At 35.5% G+C, this 27,091-nt stretch overlaps 1 protein-coding gene across 4 annotated transcripts in view; it reads left to right on the top strand.

Annotated features, from left to right (window-relative positions):
• DMD (dystrophin) overlaps window positions 1-27,091 on the top strand; it is a 2,282,798-nt gene that overhangs the window by 176,415 nt on the left and 2,079,292 nt on the right. Inside the window, exon 2 of one of the 4 annotated variants that reach the window (XM_032285798.1) lies at window positions 7,826-7,887. The exons of the other annotated variants lie outside the window; for them this stretch is intronic. Coding sequence (XP_032141689.1) covers window positions 7,854-7,887 — 34 coding nt within the window. The 5' untranslated portion in view covers window positions 7,826-7,853. The remainder of the gene's footprint in view (window positions 1-7,825; window positions 7,888-27,091) is intronic. 4 annotated transcript variants of the gene reach the window in all.

Below are 27,091 nucleotides of genomic sequence, written 5' to 3'. Positions count from 1 at the left end.
CAGAAGGTAATATGTTTCTCTGTTTCACTAATCAGAAAACTGAGCCTAAAAGAGGTGAATTACTTTCTTAGAACTATTAAGAGGCTAACACACACTTCAAACTCAGGTATATCTGACTCTGTAATCAATGTTCTTTTTACTTCATGGTGCTTTTTTCCTATAAATTGACTATAATATTTCCTAAATCATAAAAAAGCTTTGTGCATTGGGTGACATAAATTTAAAGGGCATAGTGTATAATAGGTACTCAATACATTTTTCCTTTTCCTCCTTTCCTAGGCAAGAACCAGTTTTCTTTCTTTGTTTAGCCCCTGTATTACCAGCCAAGTACCTTGGTCATAATATACGTAAATGGGCCTCGTATGTTGAATTTTCGGCTGCCATTTTGATTTTTGTAACAAATCTAGTTCTTCTTAAACTATTGCTTAGCTCTTCCAACAACAACAAGCCTTCCAGTGACCCCACATGGAGTGATTTCAAAGCCACAGAGGGAAGATTGCTCTTCAGTTACTCCTGCATACAGTGTCAAGGTCTCACAACTTTCACGAGAAGGGAGAAAGCACAATTTTATGTCAGTCTCTCTGCAAGTAATTAGATAGCTTCTTTGATTGTTCTGATAACCTAAGAGGGAATCTTTCTGATATAGAAGGTGGATAGGTCTCATATACTTTGCAACCCCTCCCAAAACATACATGGATCATCTTAAAGTGCTATGCGGGAAACTTGATAGCCTTTTGGAAGCTGAGAGAGAAAGCTAAGCTAACGTTGAAGGAAGTCAAGAAACTGTCAATGGAATTATGAACAACCGCATTGCAATAGACGTCTAGAGTCATAATTTATTTAGCTCCCTTTGGGATATGATTATTCTTGGGGGCCACATGATCCAATGCATGATCATTTGAGAATATTTGTGGCTACTATTATTTTTAAAATAGATCAATAGGTATGACAGAATTCCATGCGTGAATTTTATGTTAAGGCATTCTCGATTTTGTTTTCATTTAAGTGATTATCTCTAATGTCCATCTATTTCTTTCTTATTTTAATCCTACCCTAGCTTCAACCCATCCTTTTTTATTTTTTTCTTCTTTGAAGTTAACCCTAATTTCATGACTGAGCTTCTCTAAATTCCTTAATTAAGTCCTCTTGTCCATTCCAGTACAAGCTGTAATCACTTTTCCCTAAATCTGTATTATTCATCTTGTTGTTAGATACTGCATTAAGTTAATATATGCAAATATAAGCCTTATAAATATAGAGACCAATGCAGTCCAATTTTGGGCAGGTGCCACATTAAAGAAAACAATAACAAAAATGAATTAAGTAATCATGCACGTAACTCAAAAGTAATAAAACAGATATGAAGAAATCCATGGCAACATTTATCATAAAATTCTTCTTCCTCTTCCTTGGTTTTATGGCTACTCGAGTTCCTAGGAGACTTTCAGTTTCTAATGCCCTGGAAACTCACCATTCCTCATCACCATCCTTTCCCGTAGTAACTTCCTTTTACCTGACCACCCTGCGTAGTCACAGAAGATGCACTCCTGACAGGAGATCCTCAAAACAGGTAGTAATCTCTTTGAGAAATATGAGATGTCTTCTGTTGTTCCCATGATTGTCAGCTGTGAGGACTCTTGTCATTCCACATTCACTCTCAATTCTGCAGGGGCTGGGGATTCTTTTATTTTGTAGGTACCAATTTTGTTATATAGCTACAGTAACTTTTATGTGTTTTGATGTTTATTGACAAGATTTTAAAGTCCTTAGAAATTGGAGTTAATTATTATTTATCATCCTAGCTCCTTTCCCTCTGCCTTCTTATTTTCCAACACAGTGTCTTGAATTTTTATCACTTTATAGTTTAGTTCTTGAGCGTGATTTTGTGAAATGTAGAACAGACTATATGAATTACCTGAGCTTATTGTACTATATGACATAATAATGGAAACATAAATAGACTATGATAAATCTTGACTTTTTCTTTAATATTTTATTGGTATTATTCATCTCGCTTGGATTGCAAAGTTCTTCTGAGAATTCCAGTATCTAATAATATTATCATTCTATCAAGCTTATCATTCCCAACTGATATTCTATTAAGCCAGTATGAATGAACTACTGTTTATGAGATTAGATTATACACTTTAATGTCTAGAAAAAGCAAAAGTAATGAATACACTGAATCTGCCATTGAAAAGACAATTCAAACTGAAATGTTTCATTTTTTTCTAATTCCTCTCTCTGTTGAATCTGAGTATTCTTTTGGCACAATACAGCATAAAGGCTTTTGTACATCAAGTCATAGACTTGGAAATAAAATACAAACAACTACCCTTTTGATAAAAATACATAAACATCATAGCCATTTAGCCAATTTTTAAATTTAAAACAATAAGTTCATGATTTTAGTTGGAGGGTAAACATGTATCTTTTTAAAAATCAAATGTAAAAACAGAATCTATACTCCAGATATGATGTATGCATGCACATAAAATTTTGCATATATTTTAGGAGATTCAAAGAGCACTGGACTTCAAGTTAAGGACGTTTTCTCTAAATAAACTTAGTGATTGAATTATGAAAACCATAATCTAGGTTATTGACTGAATTATAAGAAAAAATGTAGTATATTAAAATAAAGTTTCAGACTAATTAACATGATTTTACTAATAGTGACAAGAGTATTTACCAAGTCCTGATTTTTCCTAATGTAAAAAAGGATTTGTTAAGTAAGATCTTTCAATTAGTAATTTCTAAAACCCCTTCTAAGCAAGTTTTTATATCCTTGAAGAGTGATGTTGATTAGTTTCACCTTATGGCAAGTATCTCAATATATGTGATCTGTCACCTAGTCTTTTCTCTATTTTATTATTTCTGTGTTTGTCCAGAGAAAAAAATTATTTGTATACAAGTGCATATACTATTTAATGTCATGTAATTAAATCCCTTTGATTGGAACAGTTAATATGAGACTAATAATGTTTTTAGATTACTGAAACATTAGGTGAAATACTTCCTCCTAATGTGTTAAATACAGGATAAGATCTTACTTGATGCTACCTTGGGAGTGTAATCTCTCCCAATAGTGTCTGTTTTGTCAAAGTTGACTCATTTAGCTAGTCTGAGTGACCAAAGTTGTATAAGTATGTTTGGCAGTAGTGGATGGGGAATGGACAAGACCAAACCATTCTTTCTTTCTGTTTTAATTCTTCTCCTTTATATATTAATGGTTGCTTATTCCTGAGATATCCTTAACCTCTCTCAAGAGGCTTGCTCACTTATCTTCATTACAACTTTACACCTCCACTGGTGGAAATGGAAAGATGGATGAAATTTTAGCCCTTGTTTATGGCCAGCATCCAACTAGTCCTTCTTTTAGAAATTAGTAAATAAAAACTTATGGTATCTTTGAAAGGTTGCCTGTGCATGCTCTAGGCTTTAACTCAATAAAAGATTTTAATGGAAACTGCAAATAGAAAGGAAATAAAAATATGTCAAGAAATTAGCCAGAAAATACTGTCATATATGTTGATAAAATTTTCCCAAGTTACCATACCCCCAGTAGCAAGAATATGACTGGTCATATAGTAGATACTCAATAGAAGTTTGTTGAATAAATTTGTTTAATATTCCTTTTTATTATTTTCCTCCTCTCTTCTTTCCCATGCATTTCTAGTTACTCACATTTATAATAATACATTCAGTACATTTTTTGTTTGCCTCAAGATGCAGCATCAGGGAATCACCTGGAATTTCAAGTCAGGATGATCTGATTAGAACATCAGTTCTAAAATGGAGCATTTAGATCTCCTTATCCTATCTATAAAATAGGATCACCAAATATCTCTCACAGTGTACAAGGCACAGCACCAAAATATATTAATAATAAGGCACATAAATGTTAGTTCATTCTCCCATCACCTTCTTAACTGTTTTGCTCTGTCTTCTGTTTCAAGAAAGTAAAATCCAAATCTCTACCAGAAAAAGTATATCTGACCACTCTAACTTGATAAAATGCAGCAATAAATTGCATGACTTGTTTCGTAATTATTTTGCATGATTTACTAGAAGTATAAGACAGGGTACTTGAGGGATCTGTAAGGGAAAGCAAAAATCACATACATGGAAGTGGTTGGTTTCAAGTGATTAAGAATAACCTATGAGTAGATAAACAATCAGGACAATACAATAGACTGCAACCCAAGGTGGAAAAAACTCTAAAAGAAATAGCTTTAAAGGTCTCAAATCTGCTTTCAAAATGCTGGGATCTAGTTTTCGTAAATTAGAGTTCTCAGTAAATGTAGGACAAGTCCCAGCTGTACTATAGCATTAACATTAAAACTAAGCCATGTCTTGAGTCCCCTTTTCTCTTAAACCCCCAGAGGTTTCATACCAGAGAGATGGTCAAAATAGATTCCCCTACTACTTCCCCTTCCCCAATAAGAAGCTCTCATCTGTTGTATTTCCATTTTGAGTCATTAAGACAGCTGACAGGGAGAGAGAGTTTAAAGAAGGAGTGCTCAATCCATCTGTTCTGTTTTTTTCCAAAATTGCAAAAGTTATCATTTCAGTAACATTATATGTTGTTAAGCTTATACAATAAATCTGATTTTAAAACATACTGTAGAACCACAGCAACAAAAATTGTCATAGTCAGAAGGATCGACACATAGATCAATTGAACAAAATAAAGCCTCCAGTAACAGACCCATACAAATATGCCCAACATATTTTTGACAAAGGTTCTAAATAAATTCAGCAGAGGAAGAACAGTGTTTTCAACAAATGGTGCTGGAGCAATGAGACATCCACGGGCAAAACAAAATGTACCTCGACCTGGACCTCACACCTACTACAGAAATTCACAGATTAGAGTGAGATTATTTTTCTCTTTCTTACAGAAATCACATCCATGCTGTCTATTTCTGTGTTGTTCAATATGGTAGCCACCTGCCATGTATGGCCGTTGGAATGTAGGTAGCATGAATTGAGATGTACTATAAATGTAAAATACATACTGGACTTTGAAGACTTAGTATAAAAATAATATGACATATCTCATTAATAATGTTATATGCATTGCATCTCAAAACGATAGTATTTGGGATCTGCTTGGTTAAATAAGATACAGTATGGAAGTTAGTTTTACCCATTTCTCATTATTTGCAATGTGGGTATCAGAAAAATTAAAATTACTTATGTGGCTTGCATCATAGTTCTATTGCTCATAGCTAGCATAATCTATAACTTCCAGTTTCAGTTTCTTTACATTTGAATGGGAAATAAAAGATATCTGTGAAGCAATCTGTACATAGAACTAAAGATTTTTATTATTTTTAATGAAATTTTACATTTGTCCAAGCATTTGAATCATTTTACAACCATATTTATTATTTCTAAAACATTTTCTTTAGATTTTGCATAAATAAACAGTGTATGACTGTTAAGCATATGACTTAATAAATATTAAACAGGATCTAGTCTAGTTACTTGAGAATGGTGAAGCCCTTGTCTTCATGGAGCTTACATTTTTCAGTTGATAATCTTTATGTAACTATAGAAATAATTATAACTGGCTTAACTAAATTAGCTTAACTAAATTAGCTTGTGTACATATGCAACTAATGAGAACAGAACCTCATGGGCCTACCAACGAGTTGACTATTAACTGAACGTATCCATCTTGCCCTGGGCATTAGCCAATGTGCTTTCCAGATGAAATGCAGGGTGTTTGTTAATCTAGCAAAAAGTAGGCACTGGTTACATGGAGGTCAATTCAGAGATTTTCCTCTGTACTATGTTATGTTGACTAGTTGCTTTTCTGACTCTCTCCCTAGATTCTGAATTCATCAGGAGTTTTTGGAGCGGGGCTAGTGATATAAAAAACTACGCATTAGGTACAATATACACTATTCAGATGACAGGTGCACTAAAATCTCAGAATTCAGCTGTACAGAATTCATGTGTGTACCAAAAAAACTACTTCCACCCCTAAAGCTATTAAAATTAGAAAGGAAATAAAAACAAAAGTATTTTTAAAAGTTTCACTGCTTGTTAGCACCTATGCCAGTAATTGGTAAATGATAAGTGTAAATAAACCATCTGATGAATGAAATATTTTTAGAAAACATTAAGTCAAAATTTAAACCAGTCAATATCACATTCAAGCCAGATTGCCCAACCTAGTACATCATGACCATTGACTTCAAACTTTAATATGGATTGTCTAAGTCATTGGCTGGAAAGGAGCATCTGTCTTTGTTCTGTCCTTTGAAGCAAACACTTGAAATCAGCTTACACACTCACCTAGACATTTTTGTTGTTTATAAATATATTTAATGGAATCTTTAGGCTAGATTTAGAAGAGAGGTAAGCTGTCATTACCCAAAGAGTATTAACCTGATCAATAAATTGGCAGCTCTAGGGCGTAAAGACCATTTGTATTGTTTCAGAGGCCTTAGTGTCTAGTAGTTTTTCTAGCTATTGATTTTTGCAAATGTACAAAATTAACAATTGTGAGAGGGCTTTTAGCAAGCTTGACTTCAGTTGAAATGACATGAAGAGTAATTGTTTTTTTCTGTTCATTGGATAATAAAACCATTTATGTAATTGGGAGGCCCCAATACTGTTGAAGGTAAATGTGATGAGAAACAAATATTCAAAGATTTTATGCAAGAGATTCAGTAGAGGCCAAAAAAAAAATGCCTATCTTCTAGAGAGCTGACAGAAATCTATCTTATTTGGAAATTCAAAAAATATTCATGCATTTCTGTTCTGTGTCAGTCATATGATTTATATAATAAACTCTTTTTTATATTGCTTTTTATTTGAAATTCTCAATCCTATAATTAATCATTTTTACTTAGGGAATATAACTGTATCCTTTATGCCTTCTTTTTTATTTTGGCACCATGATCATCAAAAGATTCTCCCCATCAATAATCCTGGCAGACACCCAGCTACACTCACAGCATCATCAATAGACCTCAGCGTACTATACTGGATTAAATACTAATTTTTCCTCATTGACTTCTGTTTTCCACAATTCAATTTTTTTTTCTAATTTTCATTTATTTGTTTGCCTTCTTCCTAAAGAAGGCTCATGTGGGTTTGTATATGTGACACCAATATCCCTTTAAAATATTTACTTTCCTCGATGTTTCTAAATAGGGTTAAATTTATCTTAAAACCTGAATTATCTGAATGAAAGTTTATAACAAATAAGCTATATATCAGGAATTTTCTAGGACTCAATTTCAAAACCAACTTTCAAAGTATGGCTAATAATTCAAAGGTCAACCAAACACCTGAGCTGACGGCAGTCCCAGTACTATTCAGGTCAAAATCAAGACTTGACAGAATTATAGGATTGCCACCTTTTTTTGATGTTAAAAAATGTATAGTAAATAAAGTTATTTTTTGTTCAACAGCATTTTGAAAGTAGTAATTGCCACATTGTGTATATGTTTGTCATTAGCCATCAATGTGACTTGACCAATTTATTTTGACTACATTGTGCAGAATTCTGGAAACTTAGATAAAATATTTAAACATCTAAATATACACACACACAAACACACACACAAGCACACACGCTATTCTTCCATGCCCCCATTCTCTTTACCTTAGAGTTCAAGTGTAGCCATGACTCAACATTACAAAATAGAAAGAATACTGTTGGTTTACCTGTGAAATTACTTTTATCAAGCCATTAATGGTACTTACTGTGTGTCAGACGTTTTTCTAAGCACTTTGTAAATATTACCTCATTGAATCTTTATAAAACCTGTAAATGATACATGATACTATTCTCATTTTACAGAAAAAGAATTTAAGACACTGGATGATTAATGAACATGCTGAAGGCCACACCATTCATAAGTGGTAAATGGGAAGTGACTCTGGGCCATTTTGTCCCCAAGTCCAAGCTTTTAATTATTTTGCTCTGCTCTTACTAGACATGATATTGCTGAGAGAGGTTTTGGTCCCCTATGCTTGAATATAAATATAATAATTAAGTCATCTTCTTTTCCATACTTAGATTTTACTCTCAAAATCATTTTTCTGTGCCACACACATTTTAACAGTTTTTCATTATATAGTTGCTCTTCTGAGTAGAAATTGACTCTAAAATACAGACAAAAAGAAATTATATTTACGATAAAGTAAAAAAAAATTTGTGGGTAAGGAATATATTAGAACATATGATTCAATTTTTGCAACTTTCATGTAAGTCTAATTTCTTTCAAACAATAAAATTAAAAATCTTTCAAATAATTACTAATCAAATTAAAGAATATAAATTGAAGCAGCATCACTTACTGCATAAATTCAAGGACACAATTTTCAAGCTATATTTTCTATAAACAGTGCGCCCTGAAGTAGTGCAATGAGAAAGACCTAAATCAGTTAGTTTATCTACAGTAAAATGTATAAAAGAATAGTAGAAAAGCAAACTACTGAACCAAGGACAATAATCTGGATTACTCTCCAGCTTTCATAACTGTGTTTTTAAATGTTCTTTGGGAGAAATTATTCAAGTATTGTCTCCTACTACAGAAAGAATTCTCAGAACTTCTCAGAAATAGGTCAGTTTTTAATCATACCAATATCTGATAGGAGAGCAGGAACAATTTTAGTGTCATTCATAGATGTATCCCAGAACCAAGACAGCACCTGGTCCATAGTAGGTACTTAATTTGTGGAATGGATAAGCAAATCAGTGATACATATTGATGGTGCTTTTTCTATGTTAAGCCACTTTTAAATGTGTTAATATCCCATTCATAGCCTTCTAGATTTATTTCAGTAGAAATTAATTCTTTTATTTGATAAGCTAGTAAAAGGCAGCTTAGACAGCTTAAATTGCTCATTCACTCAATGAATACACACTGAGAAATATATATATATATATTCAAAAATAAAGCCCAGCCATGACTTTTTTGTTCAAGGTTCTTTCTACTATATTCCATTCTTTGAAATGAAAAGAGGAGAGATTATATTAAAAGCAATTTTTTAAAAATAGACATAAGTGTATAAATCAGGTAACACACTTTTTTGGATACCCCATAATATCTGAAAAAGGAATAAGCAAAGTCACTGATATTTAATAGAGGAATGATCTGAAAACTTTACAAATCAAGATAACTTTATGCTTTCAAAGATTAGAAATTAAGTATTTCTCCTATTGAATTCATCTGTATATAGAAAATTATGCTGTATATTTCACTATAAGGTTTTGTTTGTTTGTTTTTGAGATGGAGTCTCTCTCTGTCGCCAGCCTGGAGTGCAGTGGTGCAATCTCTGCTCCCTGCAACCTCCACCTCCTGGGTTCAAGCGATTCTCCTGCCTCAGCCTCCTGAGTAGCTGGGACTACAGGTGGGTCCCACCATGCCTGGCTAATTTTTTGTACTTTTAGTAGAGACAGGGTTTCACCATGTTAGCCAGGATGGTCTCGATCTCATGATCTCATGATTTGCCCACCTATGCTTCCCAAAGTGCTGAGATTACAGGTGTGAGCCACCATGCCCGGCCCACTATAAGTTTTAATTCAGGACTATTGATTCCTATTTGGAAAGGGAAATGTTGATTAAATTTACTTCCATGTTTTAAAGAATAATCCCCTGTTATTCTCTTCTCACATCTTCTCATATATCTTATTTCACTTTTAATTTCCTGTAAGCTTATCATTCCTGTTAAATTATTCCTTGCCTTTTCTCAGCGATGATTGATAGTGATATTGTTGAGCTGTGTCTCTTTCTAACACCTAGACTATTATTTAAACTATATCAATCGCCCCATTATATTTTTAAAATCTAGAATATACTGCTGAGATCTCTCTTGACCTGATATTCCTGTATCTTATCATCTCCAGTTTCCCACACTGAGCATCTTTCCTTCCTTCAGCATCCTTTCCAATCAGTTCAGAAAGCTGCCCTTAATCTGCTATTCTGTTGCCAAAACAACATCGTTAATCACTTTCAGTTACCTTCTTTTCTTCCTATACATCAAAACTTGAGCACTTCCTTTACCCTCAGTTACTGCCCCACTATAGCTGCCTGGTTTTAACTCCACATCTTCATGTCCTGTGTGTTCTAGTTTTCTTCCTCTTCTTTCTTGATGACCTTGTTTTCTTTTTGTGCTATTATTACCTTCATTTTTTTTTCTATGCATGAGCATTGCAAATTACAAAATCATCTCTTTCCCCTTTTGTTTACTACTTAGTTGGTTCTGGTACTTCTTTTATTGTGTTTGTATAAATATGTACTCAGAGCAACTGAGGAAAGAACACCTAGATGAATTGTGAGCCTATGTTGTCCCTTAGCTGAGAAACTGAGAAACGTTTCATTCCTGAGCTGTATTATTTGTCTTTTCTCTGAATACATTTATTTTTCATACTGGCTATTCTTATTTATATTCTAAATACACCTTTGTGTAATTTAGGTGAAATCGTTGGAGTTATAAATTGTTTAGTTAATAGTTGTGAGTCACACTTATGACAGACATGTGTTTATCAAAAATTTTACAAGAAAAATAGCGTCATACCCAGGCACTCCCCACATTTCCTCAAGCCACAGAAGAAGTTTTTGATGGATGTTCTTGCTTATTGCATGCTCTAAAACTTGACAGACATAAAAGATTATCTTTTCCTGCTGCCGAAGTTTAAGTTATTTTTCCCCTAACTTTTATTCACACTTCCAATTATGAACTTCTAACACATAAAGAAAATAGAGATTTTTGCCATGCAATGCTGAAACCCAAACTGACATGTAGGAGGAAGGAGCAGAAGCTCTGTGGGTTTGTCAGGATGGTAAGGACATGTTGTTTTTAGAATTAGTTATTAGAGTCAGTGAGTTTATTAGGCTGAAGTAGAAAACTGTATGCTATTAGTCAAATTTAAATTAAATTCCTAAACTCAAGTCCCTTATAGCTCAAAATCTGTAGATTTAAGTAAGCACATCTAGAAATGTCCTAATATCACATTGAAAGAGATGTTCAATATGATTTTAATTTAGTTGTCAAAGTCTGTATGCAAAAAAATAAAAGAAAATACAGCAAAGTGAATAATAACCTCAAGTGCCAACCCTAATTAATTAGTAGTATCTTCTTGAAATAAAATGTGAAGAAGTTCCCATCTGGCCTCTGTAGGAGAGTGCAGTGATCTATTAGCCATGCTTACCCAGGAGTAGGAAGGGAACAGGATTGTTGATTGCCTGTAGACCCTGTTGTGCTAGAGCAGTTTTCATATTAAAGTCTGCATTTCAGGCCTGGCAAATTGTTAATCGGACCACTTATTTTCTGATATATCCTCCGTTATTTTTGATCTTGGTTAAAGGTATGCTGTGAAAGTAGTGTAATAATAATGACTCTCAAAAAGAGTTTATGCCTCTGACATATCCATACATGATTCTTCTTCAATAACTCTGTTTATCTGTGTTTAGAAAGTAAGCCAGGGAGTTTACAGACTATTGCATTATTAAATTTTGGCATGCATGTTTATTATTGATAATCTAAAGGTGAATTTATTAAGCTCTACACTGGCTAAGGAATAAGACTAATGATTACAGTTAAACAGCCCAATCATATTTAGCAAGTAAATAAAAACTTAAATTATAAAGCTTCCAGTGATAGCTTAAAACTCAGAAATGGCCAGGGTTTTTTTAATTAAGCAATAAATATATTTTAAAAATATTTATTTCTAGTGTTACACAGATAAATTTGGCACAAGCTTTTCCCTTCCTTTTGTGAAAAACTTGCTTTGTGATTATTCTGTCCACAAGACAGAAGACAGTGTGTAATACTCTGTCATATCAAATTCATTTAATTAAACAACCTCTAAGGGTGTGGACCAGCCTTGGTCTGTAACAACGGGCACCTACAAGGAGACAAAGTGATTTTTAAATTCCTGTCTAAAAAATCTATTTAGTATATAAAAGTAAGCAGAAAAAAATAGCTATAGTCTTTACTGGAGAACCATGCAGCACAGTGGGGAGAAACATATGGATTTCATTTTGGCAAGTGAAGAAAAAAGTTATGAAGACACACAATACAATAAAAAAAGAACTCACAGCATTTAACAACAGATTGGCTGTGAGTAGCAGAGGCTCATGGGTAGTCAACAATGACTTTCTAAGATTTTAGCTTAGAAAACATGAGTGGGTTGACTTCCATGTTGTGTTCTGGAAGTTGAGAATGTTTTCACTTTAAAGAACTTTTAACCTCCTCTACAACACTTGAGTTGCAAGGTCCCCTTATCACTATGAGTAAGAGAGAAATGCAATTCTGAGCACATTTCTCCTGACACTTCTGTGTATTTTGGAAAGTTGTCTTGACCCAAAGAGGTCTGTTATAAATATCTATTCTGTAAGGATTTGATTCCATCATTTTCACACCTGTGATTGGCCTGAACATATCACAATGTTTTGGGAGAAAATAGAAATGTTATGAGTTCATTTTTAAATTTTATGTATTTTTCAAATTTGTATTAAGCGAAGCCATGGGAAGATGGCAAAGTCTATTATTTGCCTTCTGTGCACTGAAGAGTTCCATCAGAGGTGGACCTTCCTCCAGTTTATTAGAGAATTTTAAAATGTCAATCTTCTGTCAATAGTTTATGCCGTTTCTAGACCAAATATAACAAATAGTAACATAATATTGCAGGTTATTCTCAGAAACAGTAAAATGCTATTAAGCTACTAAAAATTTTTGGAGCACAATCACATGATATGAATTACTTACACAAGCATATAAATAATAAAAATGTTACAGAGTCTTAAGTGAGGAAGAATTTGATAATGCTAAAAAAAGCAACATAAAAACAGAGGTCAGAAATTGACTTAGATAATTCAACATAGAACAGCCTTTATCTTCTAGGTTATGGCCCTCAAAATATTCAAAACCAATGTTTTTAGTGTGTGCGTGTTTTCTGATTCTACGATTTGACCCACTCTTCCAACAGGAGTCCTCTGCCTCTTCCAATCCCTCAGACTCAAAATCTTTGAGTCGGTTTCACATATTTGACCCTTTTATTCAACTCCCATTAAATCTGCGTTTGACACATCTATTCACTTTTATCTTTTTCTAAGTGCTGTTTTCCTACTGCAGGGCTTCATCTCAATTTTCTTACTAATTATTTTTTCAACTTTCAAAGAATCCTGTAAGTTTACACTTATTCAAATGAATTTGAACCATGTGTTGGCCCTGCTTTAAAGCCTATACTGCACTGATTTGAGCATACAGTCTGGCAGTTAAAGTCTCTAACCATTTGATCACAAGGTAATTATTAAAATGGTATTTGGTATTTTAATGGCACTTGATCATTTCAGACTTTCCACAGTTATTTTATTGGATTTTCTACAAAACCATATGTGACAGGTAGTTTTTATTACCTGTCTCTTATCCAAGAGGAATATAAGATTCTTTGAAATTTTGCAACTTACAAACTACAGATTTAGCAGGTGTTAGCTGTGAAACTTGAACTCATATCCTCAGATTCTAAAAGGGCGTTTTAGCCACCCTACCCCCAGCAGCTTCCCTCTCTATCCAACTTTCACTGTCCAGATCACGTTCCATAACCAGAGCTATAGAAAATTTATAATTACCTTCCCCATCCAAAGGCTTACTCTGCCACAGCTCACTTCCAGCTCTTTGATAATTAATTTTGGAAATATGAATTGAAAATAACTTAGTAACTTAACAACTTCAGATTAGTGTAGGGATAGTTTCAGGAGTAAATTAAATGTTGTTAACTATGGGAGAGAAAGACAAATAATGAGGTAAAAAAATATTGAAAAGGAGTAAATGGTAAAGTCTTGTGCGATAAGCTCTCTCTACTCTTGAACTTAATTGCGGTAGACATAGAGCCCAGAACAGGTTTTGTGAGATGGGAAGGAGGGATTGCATGAGCTGTTATTGAGAGATTAAAGGGTAACCTGGGAATAATACATGTTTCAGAAACAGCAAAAGGTGGACTTGATTTCTGGTTGTCACTCATTAGTCATGTAAATTTGGTTGTATTGTTTAACCTTTCTCAACCTCAGATGTATCCGTAATAAAATGGGAATAAAATATCACCCTTGGCCAGGAGCGGTGGCTCATACCTATAATCCCAGCACTTTGGGAGGCTGAGGTGAGCATATCATGAGGTCAAGATATCAACACCATCCTGGCCAACACGGTGAAACCTTGTCTCTACTAAAAATACAAAAATTAGCTGGGCATAGTGGCACATGCCTGTAGTCACAGTTACTAGGGAGCCTGAGGCAGGAGAATCGCTTAAACCTGGGAGGCTGAGGTTGCAGTGAGCTGAGATCAGCCATTCTGCTTCCTAAAATACTGAACATAATACATATAAAGAATTTGGTAAGAAATAGGTACTCATACATAACAAATGGTTTTATTCTCTACCAGCATTTGACCTTGGGTGCATTATTTAACCTCTCTACTGTTCCTCAATCTACTCTTCTGTAAACATGGGGAAAATAATAGCACCTACACCTTGTTGGACTGTTGATGATTAAAAGAGCAGCCACCATGTGTAATAACCTTAGGACAGTGCTCAATAAATAAAATAAATGATGTGAGTAATTGATAAAGACAAAGGTCTTGTGTTTCCTTTAGAAAGATGATCTAAGTATACTGAGACTCAATTTCCTCATCTGTAGGATTAGGACAGTAATTTTCCTTCAATGTTTTGCTTTAGTATTACATGAGATATGCGACATATTTCATATGCAATAGAATGCAATTACAATGCAGAGTTCTGCAATATCAAATATGTTACAAAATTTGAGGAGAAATTATTAGAGCAATAGAGAATTTTTAACACCTAGCTTGGACATTGAAGTCTTGATAGAGTTCCAACTTAAATAAGATTAAAGGTTTAAAAATTCTTAGTTTTGTCTTTAAATTTTGTTATATTGTCTTAAAGTTTGCTCAAAAAAAAATTGTTGTCTCAATAAGTTTACTAGATCATCACTGGCAGGCGAGACAAAGATTATCATCTGGATGAGTTCTGTTTGTTAGAGATAGTAAACACTTGATATCTACTCAACACCCTTTGAGAGAAATTCACATTTCCTCTTGATAAATGAGGTCAGATATTGGTATTATATTTAATGGGTTCTTCAAAGGTGACAATCTAAGATCACTGAAGGACTTCAGAATCCTTTCTGGGTTTTGAATAATAGATTTCTAAACTTGACTTTGCCCTGCCAAATTTATGTATTTGTTTTAATGGAATGTATTTAAGGGTCCCATGTACCATTGTGCTATTTTTGCATGCTCAGGCACGCTCAGCTGAGAATGCAGGTGAGGACTGAAATTCAGCCCTTTGTAAAGGCATCCAAGTCACACTCATGGGACTGTGTCTGCCCTGAGGAAGCAGAGCCTTCCTTCACATAGAGGCAATGTCCCTGACCAGGCTGTGGCCCTGGTAGCTGAGTTCTCCCTAGAGGACACCTTGCCTCTATTTCTCCTAAATGTGTTGCAGATATCCCTTGACTTACAATGGGGTTATTTCCCAATAACCTACCAAAATTTGAAAATATTATAAGTGGAAAAGGCATTTAATATACCTAACCTACCAAACATCATAGCTTACACTAGTCTACCTTACACATGCTCAGAACACTGAAATTAGCCTACATTTGGGTAAAATTATCTAACAGAAATTCTATTTTATAATAAAGTATTGAGTATCTTAAGAAATTTATTCAACACTGTACTTAAAGTGAAAACCCTAATGGTTGTATGGATACTCAAAGTGTGATTTCTACTGAATGTGTACTAGTTCGTACCATTGCAAAGTCAAAAAATTGTCTTTGCAATGGTAGAACCATTGTAAATTGGGGATTGTCAGTATATAGTTTAGAGGTAGGCCTGTTGTTGTTGTTTTAATAAAAAATTACATGAAAGTGACATACATACAAGTTAATAAATTTTCCAAGAATATAAAGTAAATGATTTAGTTAAAAACTAAAAGACATGTCAGATAATATGGGAATGATAGTGTTCAACATGGAATTAAGAGTTGGGAAAGTGAAGTTTGAAAGGGGGAAGTTGGTGTCACCAAGTGTCAGCCCAAGGTAGGCATGGACAGAAAAGTTAAGTTTGTGGTAAAGTCTGAAAAGCTGTCTGCTGTGTCTGACCACAAATGGGGTGTTTGTATGGAGGTGGCTTGGGGGCCATTGTTGGTCAAACTAATCAATACATGCAGAAATATGAAAGAAATTTGATGGTCCGGCACAGTGGCTCACACCTGTAATCCCATCATTTTGGGAGGCTGAGGTAAGTGGATCATTCGAGGTCAGGAGTTCCAGACCAGCCTGGCCGACATGGGGAAACCCCACCTCTACTAAAAATACAAAAATTAACCAGGCATGGTGGTGGGTGCTTGTAGTCCCAGCTACTCAGAAGGCTGAGGCAGGAGAATTGCTTGAACCCAGGAGGTGGAGGTTGCAGTGAGCCAAGGTCGTGCCACTGCACTTCAGCCTGGGCAACAGAGCAATACGCTGTCTCAAAAAAAAAAAAAAAAAAAAAAAGAACAAGAACGAGAAGAAGAAAGAAACATGAAAGGAATTTGTGAGGTTAAAAGTACCAAATATGAATGTTATACAGATAAAACTTGACTGTATTAAAATTGTAATTAAAAATTGAGATATTCAATTCCTCAAGGATCTAGAACCAGAAATACCATTTGACCCAGCAATCCCATTATTGAGTATATACCTAAAGGATTATAAATCATTCTACTATAAAGACACATGCACGCATATGTTTACTGCAGCACTATTCACAATTGCAAAGACTTGGAACCAACCCAAATGCCCACCAATGATAGACTGGACAAAGAAAATGTGGCACATATACACCACGAAATACTGTGCAGCCATAAAAAACAATGAGTTCATGTCCTTTGCAGGGACACGGGTTAAGCTGGAAACCATCATTCTCAGCAAACTAAGACAGGAACAGAAAACCAAACACTGCATGTTCTCACTGATAAGTGGGAGCTGAACAATGAGAACACATGGACACAAGGAGGGGAACATCACGCACAGGGGTCTGTCAATGGGTCGTGGGTTAGGGGAGGGATAGCATTAGGAAAAATACCTAATGTAGATGATGGGTTGATGGGTGTAGTGAACCACCATGGCATGTATATACCTTTGTAAAAAACCTGCACGTTCTGCACATGAATCTCACAACTTAAAGTATAATAAAAAAAAAATTGAGGTATTAAATGGAAGGCAGTAAAGCAAAGCCACTAAAGAAACTCAGACATGTTTCACTGTAATGTTGAAAAAGTTATGAAACTTCACTAAGCCTGTGTCTATGAAGTGGGAAAATAACAGTGATATGAATAGTACATGAAAAAATATTTGTAACATATTTGTTAAATGATAGACACCTAGTTTTGAATGTCAGCTATCATTTTGGGTTGTTATAGTAAGTTATTGGAGGGTAAGTAGTCTTGCAGATGTGACTCCTATCTTTTAAGCATGCAGAATATTGAAGTGATAAATTTCATCATTAATTTTCATACCTTTGACACTTACTTCAGTGTTTAAAAATATTGACGTAAGCAGACAGTTTATCTCCTAAATATGAGGGAATATGTTATCATGATCACTCAATGGATATACCATAACTCATCTGACATTTAAAATGTCATTTTGATTGATAAATGAGAGTCCTGGGTAGATGAATGTGATTTAAATGGGGTTGGTTTGCATACAGACCAAATAAATAATGACCAGGTTCTGAAAACTGTATAGACCGGGGCTAGGACAATTAATTGGGGTACTGGGACATGTTATCTGAAGAACAGATGCTAGTTTATGCTGCTTTGGTCACCAATAGGCCTGCTCCATAACAGTCAATAGGTACGGAGACCTGACATTTAAGAGCAGTTAATGAAGTCCTCAAGGCCTTGGATGGTAATTAACCAACATGAAGAAACAGAACAGAGTGTCAGGATTATCTATTATGACACTATTTCCTATCCTGAGCATGCCCAGTGGAGGATCAGAGTGGAGGTCAAGAAACAGATGGGATCAGTAACTAAAGAGAGCTCTTTCTAGCTAGGAGTTCAGGCCTGTGGGGACCGAAAAGACAACATAAGTCAGAGAGTGAGTCACAGGGAACAAAGAACCTGGCTAAAACCAGAGTTACAGTAGGTTTCTGATGAAGCTGGCCACCATGGGCTTCTCATTTAAGACATTCTCTCAGTCCCTCAGGTTCTTCAGGTTGCCATATGGCTGAACTTAAAGGCTGGAGAGCTGCAAACTATATGAGGCTAGCAAATAATTAAGGAATTACAGAACACTCAAAATTGAAACAAATATACAGTTCTACAGTAAATCCAAGTATTATGAAGGACCAACACAGAAATATATAGGCAATAATTTTATGTGAGGCCATAAGATAATGACTTTTTATTACGATAATTATGCTTGACCTAAATGAGTTATGTTTGACTTCTGTGTACTGATAGCTTTATACCCAAGGATGACTTCTGTGCCCAGCAAGTACTTACAGATTTACTCTTTAGCTTCTCTCTACTTTACTTTCTTGTTTTTTTTTTTGTTTTTGTTTTTGTTGGCTTTTTGTTTTCTGAGATGGAGTTTCTCTCTCTCTCTTTTTTTTTTTAAAACCTCCACCACGGAACTCTTTTTTTTTTTTTTTTTTTTTTTCCCTAAAAAAAAAAGGAGTTTCTCTCTTGTCGCCCAGGCTGGAGTGCAGTGGCTTGACCTCAGCTCACTGCAACCTCCACCTACCGGGTTCAAGTGATTCTCCCACCTCAGCCTCCCAAGTAGCTGGAACTACAGGTGCACGACACCACACCCAGCTATTTTTTGTATTTTTAGTAGAGATGGGGTTTCGCCATGTTAGCCAGGCTGGTCTCCTACCCCTGACCTCAGGTGATTCTCCCGCCTCGGCCTCCCAAGGTGCTGGGATTAGAGGTGTGAGCCACCAATCCCGTCCCTACTTTACTTCTACCAGCTAAGGACTGTTTCTCATTCAATACATATATTTGTCTGCCCACTAAGTTGGCTGTAGTAGTTGAGGAGTGGAGTTGAAAATTGAGAGACTGACCAAAGTCAGTTCATTGAGGATTGTGTTACCGTGTGCACTGGGTTAGACAGTGCACCCTCAAACTTCATGTCTTTTCTGGAACTTCAAAAATGTGGCTTTGTTTGAAAATGGGGTCTTTGCAGATGTAATTAGTTAAGACGATGTCATACTGGAGTGGGGTGGGCTTTTATTCTAACATGCCTGATGTTTTTATAAGAAGAAGAGAAGAAATACAGAGAAGACACACAGGGAGAATCCCATGTGATAGAGGCAGAGATCTGAGTGATGTGTATGTAAGCCAAAGAACGCCAAGGATTGCTAGCAATACCAGAAGCTAAAAAACAAGCATAGAACAGATTCTCCCCTAGAGTATTCAGCGAGAGCATGGCCTTTCCAAAACTTTGATTTTGAACTTCTTCCCTCTAGAACTGTGAGACAATATGTTTCTGCTAAAAACAAACAAACAAAAACCCTACCCAGTTTCTAGTACTTTGTAACAGCAGCCCCAGGAAACTAATAGATCATGGAAATGAATTTAAATACCTTATTATCTATAAAGGATGTTAACTGTCAAAGCTTACGCTTCCATTGGACATCAGTTTTGTGTATCTTTGATCATATAATGCATGACTAGAGTAATAATTTCAAAGGACATTAAAAAATACGAACAATTTCTTGAGGCTACCCAAACATTTAAATTGTGGGTCAGGCCAATATCAGCAAGGACATTTGACAGAGGTGCTTGCAATAGCCGTCTGTGCATGTAAAGAACTGTATCTTCTCAATAGATTTTTTATTGTATATTTGGTCTTGTAGCCTTTGACCTGGGGAAGTCAGGTAATAGTGTATTTAGATATACTGTGAGAAAAATAGGTACACACTAAATAGGAGTATGAAAATATACAAAGAATTACCCATCAGCAAGAGCACGTTATTTGTATTTGTTTTTCTTCTTAAAACACCAATTCTTCCCTCCTTCTACTTTGTTTTATTTTTAATCTGGCTCTCTTGCTTATCTTCAAAGTTTTATCTCCTCCAATAAATCTTCCTGCCATGGTTAAGGCTAAGTGCAACTCTTCTATCATCCACGCTAGCACATACCATATGCATAGAAGTTATGAAGTCCTTGAAGACAGGGCCTCTATTTTATACATCTTTGAACTCAAAGTCCTAAAATATTTAAGCCCTGAAGAAGTTGTTAGGACATTTTGGCCACCAGTGCATACTCTGGTAGTGATGTAAGTACATTCCTCAGCTTTGCTAAACATTAGTGAAGAATTCCTTTTAATAAGATCATGATGGACAAGTTTGGGAGTATTCTCAGAGATGAAAAGGGATTATTTTTATTTTGGTATACATGTATTCTGTGATTTTCTGAACACAGTGGATGTTTACTGTTTTCATTATTATTATTCCTTTGGGTGAAGACTTTATGTTGTCAAAATCTTCTATTTTTAAAAAAGCAAAAATAGCAAAACATTCAGCCACTTACAATCAATTATTCTTGCCACTGGTTAGTATATTTATTTACCAGGGTTTTTTTTTTTTATTTATTTTAAGTTCTGGGGTACATGTGCAGATCGTGCAGGATTGTTACATAGGTATACACATGCCATGGTGGTTTGCTGCATCCATCCCCCGGTCGCCTACATTAGGTATTTCTCCTAATTTTATCCCTCCCCAACCTTCCCACCCCCTGCTATCATTCCCCTAGCCCCACAACCCCCAACAAACCCCAAGTGGGTGATGTTCCCCTCCCTGTGTCCATGTGTTCTAATTGTTCAACAACTACTTATGAGGGAGGACATGTGGTATTTGGTTTTCTGTTCTTGTGTCAGTTTGCTGAGAATGATGGTTTCCAGATTCATTGATGTCCCTGCAAAGGACATGAACACATCCTTTTTTATGGCTTCATAGTATTCCATGGTGTATGTGTGCCACATTTTCTTTATCCAGTCTATGGTTGATGGGCATTTGGGTTGGTTCGAGGTCCTTGCTATTGTGAAGAGTGCCAAAGTGAACATACGTGTTCATGTGCCTTTATAATAGATCGATTTACAATCCTTTGGGTATATGCCCAGTAATGGGATTGCTGCGTCAAATGGAATTTCTATTTCTAGATCCTTGAGGAATCACCACACAGTCTTCCACAATGGCTGAACTAATTTACACTCCCACCAACAGCGTAAAAGCGTTCCTATTTCTCCCCATCCTCTCCAGCATCTGTTGTCTCCTGATTTTTTAATGATCGCCATTCTAACTGGCGTGAGATGGCATCTCAATGTGGTTTGGATTTGTATTTCTCTAATGACCAGTCATGATGAGCATTTTTTCATATGTTTGTTGGCCACATAAATGTCTTCTTTTGAAAAGTGTCTGTTCATATCCTTTGCCCACTCTTTGATGGAGTTGTTGGTTTTTTTCCTTGTAAATTTGTTTTAGTTCTTTGTAGATTCTGGACGTTAGGCCTTTGTCAGATGGGCAGCTTGCAAAAATTTTTGCCCATTCTTCTGGTTGCCAGTTCACTTTAATGATTGTTTCTTTTGCTGTGCAGAAGTGCTTACGTTTAATTAGCTCCCATTTGTCTATTTTGGCTTTTGTTGTCATTGCTTTTGGTGTTTTAGTCATGAAGTCCTTGCCTATGCCTATGTCCTGAATGGTATTACCAGGGTTCTTAATGTTATTGAGAAGCTCAAAGATCTGAAAAACAGCATTGATTCCAAGTGGCTGCATTTATTTCTTATTCTTTTATTTATTTTTTAGAGATGAGGTCTTGCTTTGTGACTCGGTCTGAAGTGTAGTGATGTGATCAGCCCACTGAATCCTCAAACTCCTGGGCTAAAGTGATCCTCCTGTCTCAGCCCATGACTAGTAATTTTTTTTTCTTTGTAGAGATGGCATCTCCCTATGTTGTCCAGGCTGGTCTCAAACTCTAGACATTAAGTGATCCTCTCACCTTGGCTTTCCAAAATGTTAGGATTACAGATATGAGCCACCACACCTGGCTACCTGACTGCATTTCTTTAAGGCCCAGAGGCTCCTGTCGTGGCATCTGGATTTAAATGCTGACTGGGTGCAGTGGCTCACACCTGTAATTCCAGCACTTTGGGAGGCCGAGGTGGGCAGATCACCTGAGATCAGGAGTTTGAGACCAGCCTGGACAACATGGTAAAACCCTGTCTCTATTGAAAGTACAAAACTAGCCAGGTGTGGTGGCAGGTGCCTGTAGTCCCAGCTACTCAGGAGGCTAAGGCAGGAGAATCGCTTGAACCGGGGTGGTGGAGGTTGCTGTGAGCAGAGATTGAGCCACTGCACTCCAGCCTGGGTGACACAGCAAGACTCCATCTCAATAAAAAAAAAAAAAAAAAAAAAAAAAAAAAAGAAATGCTGATAAACATAGTCTGTGTCTAAGTTGCAACAATATTGATATTGTGAAGATTATTAATAGCGTAGGTCAACTGAAGGAGAAGGAAAACATCAAAGAAGAATATTCCCTTCCCAAAGCATAAAGGCATTCATTTTCAGAAAAGGAGAGAGGAATATTACTTTCGTTAAAAGAATAGGAAAATTAAAATTGTTGTTATTAGCCCAAAATCAGGGCAGACGTGTGAATCCACGGGGATAATTTAAGATTATAAACAGAAATGAAGGTTACATTTTGCTTTGTATTTCTGGAAAAAGAAAGATGATATGTAATCAGACTATGTCTCTGATAATTCTGTTAAATTAGATAAAGAAAATCACATGGATAAGAGAATGTAATTAAATCACTAAAAATAAAAATGTCATTGTTTTCACTTTCTTTTGGTAAGTGAGAGGTTATTTTTTAGTGTAAAATAACCTTCTACACTGTACATGAGCAATTCCAATATCCTCTTAGAAATGACAATTGGATTGTAATATGGGCTTGCCTTTGACCGTATTCTAAAAGGATAATATAATGAGTTGACAAAAGACCCCATGAATGGAGTTTATATACAAAGCAACAAGCAAATACAAATATAAAGAAATTCCTACAACCAAAGGTCAACATAATTCATAGCAAGATTTCAAGAGGAAAAATTGGGGTTAGGAAAGGATCACATTTCTGTCTCCTTTTTTTGGTGATTTTTCATCTAAGAAATAAAACAGGAATAATGAAATATTCCACAGTATATCTAAATATCCATCTTTGTGGCAGGCAGCTAGAAAGATTCAGGATTATTATTTATAAACCAATTTAAAGTAAATTCAAAGACTGAGGAAATACACCTAATTTAGAAGAAAAAGGAGCTCTCAGACCTGCCTTTGAATATTACTACTAATTTTTTCTGAGGACTCATTCTGCCGCCCAGGCTGGAGTGCCATGGTGTGATCTCTGCTCATTGCAACCTCCACCTCCCAGACTCAAGCAATTCTCCTGCCTCAGCCTCCTAAGTAGCTGAGATTTCAGGTGCCCACCACCACTCCCAGACCTGGCTTTTTTTTTTTTTTTTTTTTTTTAGTGTGGATGGGATTTCACTATGTTGACCAGGCTGCTCTCAATCTCCTGACCTCAAATGATTCGCCTGCCTCGGCTTCTCTAAGTGCTGGGATTACAGGCATGAGCTACCATGCCCAGTCAGGGCCTTTTTAAAATATTACCTTTTCTTCTGAAGTCAGTAATGCTCAAATGAAACCTAATTTTGAAAAATAGAATGTTTGAAGGAAATAGATTGAATGAAAATAACACAGCTGATATTTTTAGCAATATTCTTGGATATAGCTTTAGAAATTAACTAGCCTAAAGCAGCAGTGTGTCAGGATTACCTTTTCTTAAGATCAACTACACACACATTGTATCATATGACTTCTTTAGTACTGAAGATGTCTGTGCCTTTCTGCAGTTGGTTTTCATGTATTAAAAGAGAAAGATATTATCTATGCTATCTTTCTAAGATCCCCATGGATTTGAATTTTCAAGTGTATAGATAAGCCTTGACTGATGAAAAATTTATGGACAAAATTAATTTTATAACAAAGGTAAAGAAGTGAGTATTGCCTTCATAATGGGGCTCACAGCTTTTAACAGAATTTCTTTAAACAATTTTTAATGTATTTTTGAGCAATTATATATTTCAATATTAAATCTTAAGTATGTTTCAGGAATATTTTCCTTAAGATATCTGATATATCCCTGTTTTCATATATTTTACATTTTTTACATCTACTGTATTGTATTTCTCTTTTGAAAAATTGCATAACATTCAAGTACTAAATAAAAACAAAAATAGTTTAATGTCATTTGTGGGAAATATCTTTTTTTTTCTTTTTCTTTTTTTTTTTGTTTTTTTGTTTTTTGTTTTTTGAGACTCAGTTTTGCTCTTGTCCAGGCTGGAGTGCAATGGTGCAATCTCGGCTCCCGGCAACCTCCGCCTTCTGGGTTCAAGAGATTCTCCCGCCTCAGCCTCCAGAGTACCTGCTATTACAGGCATGCACATCACGCCCAGCTAATTTTGTATTTTTAGTAGAGACGGAATTTCTCCCAGTTGGTCAGTTTTGTCTTGAACTCCCGATGTCAGGTGATCAGCCTGCCTCTGAATTCCAAAGTGCTTAAATTACAGGCGTGAGACTCCGAGCACGGACTTTTTTTTTTTTTTTTTTTTTTTCTTTTTTCTTAGTTTTTGAGGCAGAGTCTCTCTCTCTCTCCCAGGCTGGAGTTGGATTGTGCAGTGGCTGGATCTCTGCTCACTGCAGACTCTGCCTTCCGGCTTTGAGCAATTCTCTTGCCTCAGCCTCCTGGGTAGCTGGGATTACAGGCACGAACCATCACGCCTGGCTAATTTTCATATTTTTAGTAGAGACAGGGTTTCACTGGGTTGGCCAGGCTGGTCTCAAAGTCCTGACCTCAGGTGATCCGCCCGCCTTGGCTTCCCAAAGTGCTAAGATTACAGGCATGAGGCATCACTCTCGGCCAAGCTGTTTTTGATCACATATTTTTGTTTCTCTGAAATATAAACAATTTGTAGCCCGATTTATGTCTGAATCAACTGTCTGTAGTAAATGCTGCACCATCTACCTTTGTTAATTGGAACAATACATAACTAATTTATAAACTGCTAAAATTTTCCCTTGCCACAATAGCTTTTAAAATGTTTTGCCTTCTGTCTTCTCAATGGGATTGCTGCTTTGTAAATTTTCATTAATTCCTAAACTATATTCCATTGTATTTTTTTTTTTTTTTGTATATTTGCTTTAAGTGACTGTGTATTGGGGGAAAGAACGTGTAGGTTTTCTGGTGAATTATAATAGCAATATGATTTCTGGAATGAAGCAACATTTCATGTTTGGAATGACCATAAAATGGCAATACACTTAACAGTAATACCCTTATCTGTGTTACATCAGTGCATCTTAACTGTTTTCTATATGTGAACTTAGCCTCTTGCCCACAGAGAATTACTAACTAGTATATTTCACATGTAAAAATCTCCATAGGGCTTCCACACACTTTAATACACACAGATACACAATAAAATGCAACATATCCTGAAGAAAATAAAATCACAGACTCCGTGTGTGGCTCTCAACAACTTATTTTCCATTTAGAAAAATAGGAAAGCTGGCCGGGCACAGTGGCTCATGCTTGTAATCCCAGCATTTTGGGAGGCCAAGGCGGGCAGACCACCTGAGGTCATCAGGTCGAGACCAGCCTGGCCAACATGGTGAAACCCTGTCTACTAAAAATACAAAAAATTAGTCTGGCATGGTGGTGGGCACCTGTAATCCCAGCTACTTGGGAGGCTGAGGCAGGAGAATTACTTGAACCTAGGAGGCAGAGGTTGCAATGAACCAAGATCGGGCCATTGTACTCCAGCCTGGGTGACAGAGGGAGACTCTGTGGAATAATAATAATAGAAACACTAATAACTATACAATCTCTTACCTAAATGTTTCAGAATGCCGGATAATACTTAAAAATACCAAAATATAAAAATAAAACATACAAATGTAAAGACCATACAATCAGTAGTACAGCAAATCTATTTGATTACTTTTTTCAAAATTCTATTTTAATTTCTTTGCTAATTTTAAAGCATTGTACATAGTTAAAAGAAAATATTTTCAATTGGTTTTATTGTCTCGTTTTATCTTCTAGAGATACTAGTTCATTTTAGGAAAATAAAAATAGTGAGAGAAAACTTTTAGCTTCTAATATGGATGATGTCCCATGCATGACACTTTGTTCTAGTTTTGATTATTTAATTATCACACACTATAGGGGAGTTCTTACCAATTCTTTTTTTCTTTAGAGATAATTCATTCTTTTATTTTTTAAACTGCCTTATCGGGGTATGATTGACATATAAACCAATTCTCTTTTATAGGCCATGAAATTGGAGTTGAGAAAAATTGAGTAACTTACCTAAGACTACAAGTAAGTGGCAGAGCTAGGATTTGACCCCAGACAGGCTTCATATTCAAGTTCATGGGCCATAAGCTGCTGAAAGCAGAGACCATGGTTTGTATCCACAGTATTTAGGTATGTCTCATATCTAAATAAAATCTAGTCACTATTCAGATTTAATTGATATTTTGAATTACCTTTATATTTTTAAAAGAAGACACATTATAGTAATTTGATACTAAATGTAAGTATTCAATTCCTTTAGTTAAATTAAAGAAAAGCAAAAACAATACTCTGTATAAATACATTAGTGGAAAGTCAATTAGCAGCTGAATTATAAGGGATGTTTGGTGACACAAGTAAAAATGAAATGTATACATTTTGCCTTATACTTGCTGACTCCAGCATTTAGATATAACTTCTTCCAGAGGCTTGTCATACTTATAAGTTTCAGACAAGAAAAGCTTTGGGTTACCTAAAAGAGTGTAGCTAAAAATCAAACTCTGTACTCATCGAGAGGGACTTTGTTTATCCATTCAAAAATACAGGAACAGGGCTTTATCTTGGCCTATTCAAACTGTATGCCATAGGGCAGTGTAATATAGCAAAGCATGTTGACCTCTTCTTATCACTGCCCTTGTTGAC

Source organism: Sapajus apella, unplaced genomic scaffold (genome assembly GCF_009761245.1).
Source record: "Sapajus apella isolate SASKATOON/1434 unplaced genomic scaffold, GSC_monkey_1.0 scaffold17, whole genome shotgun sequence".
NCBI classification, from domain to species: domain Eukaryota; kingdom Metazoa; phylum Chordata; class Mammalia; order Primates; family Cebidae; genus Sapajus; species Sapajus apella.
The sequence above is the reverse complement of the archived record's forward strand: the minus strand, read 5'-3'. Positions and strand labels throughout refer to the sequence as shown.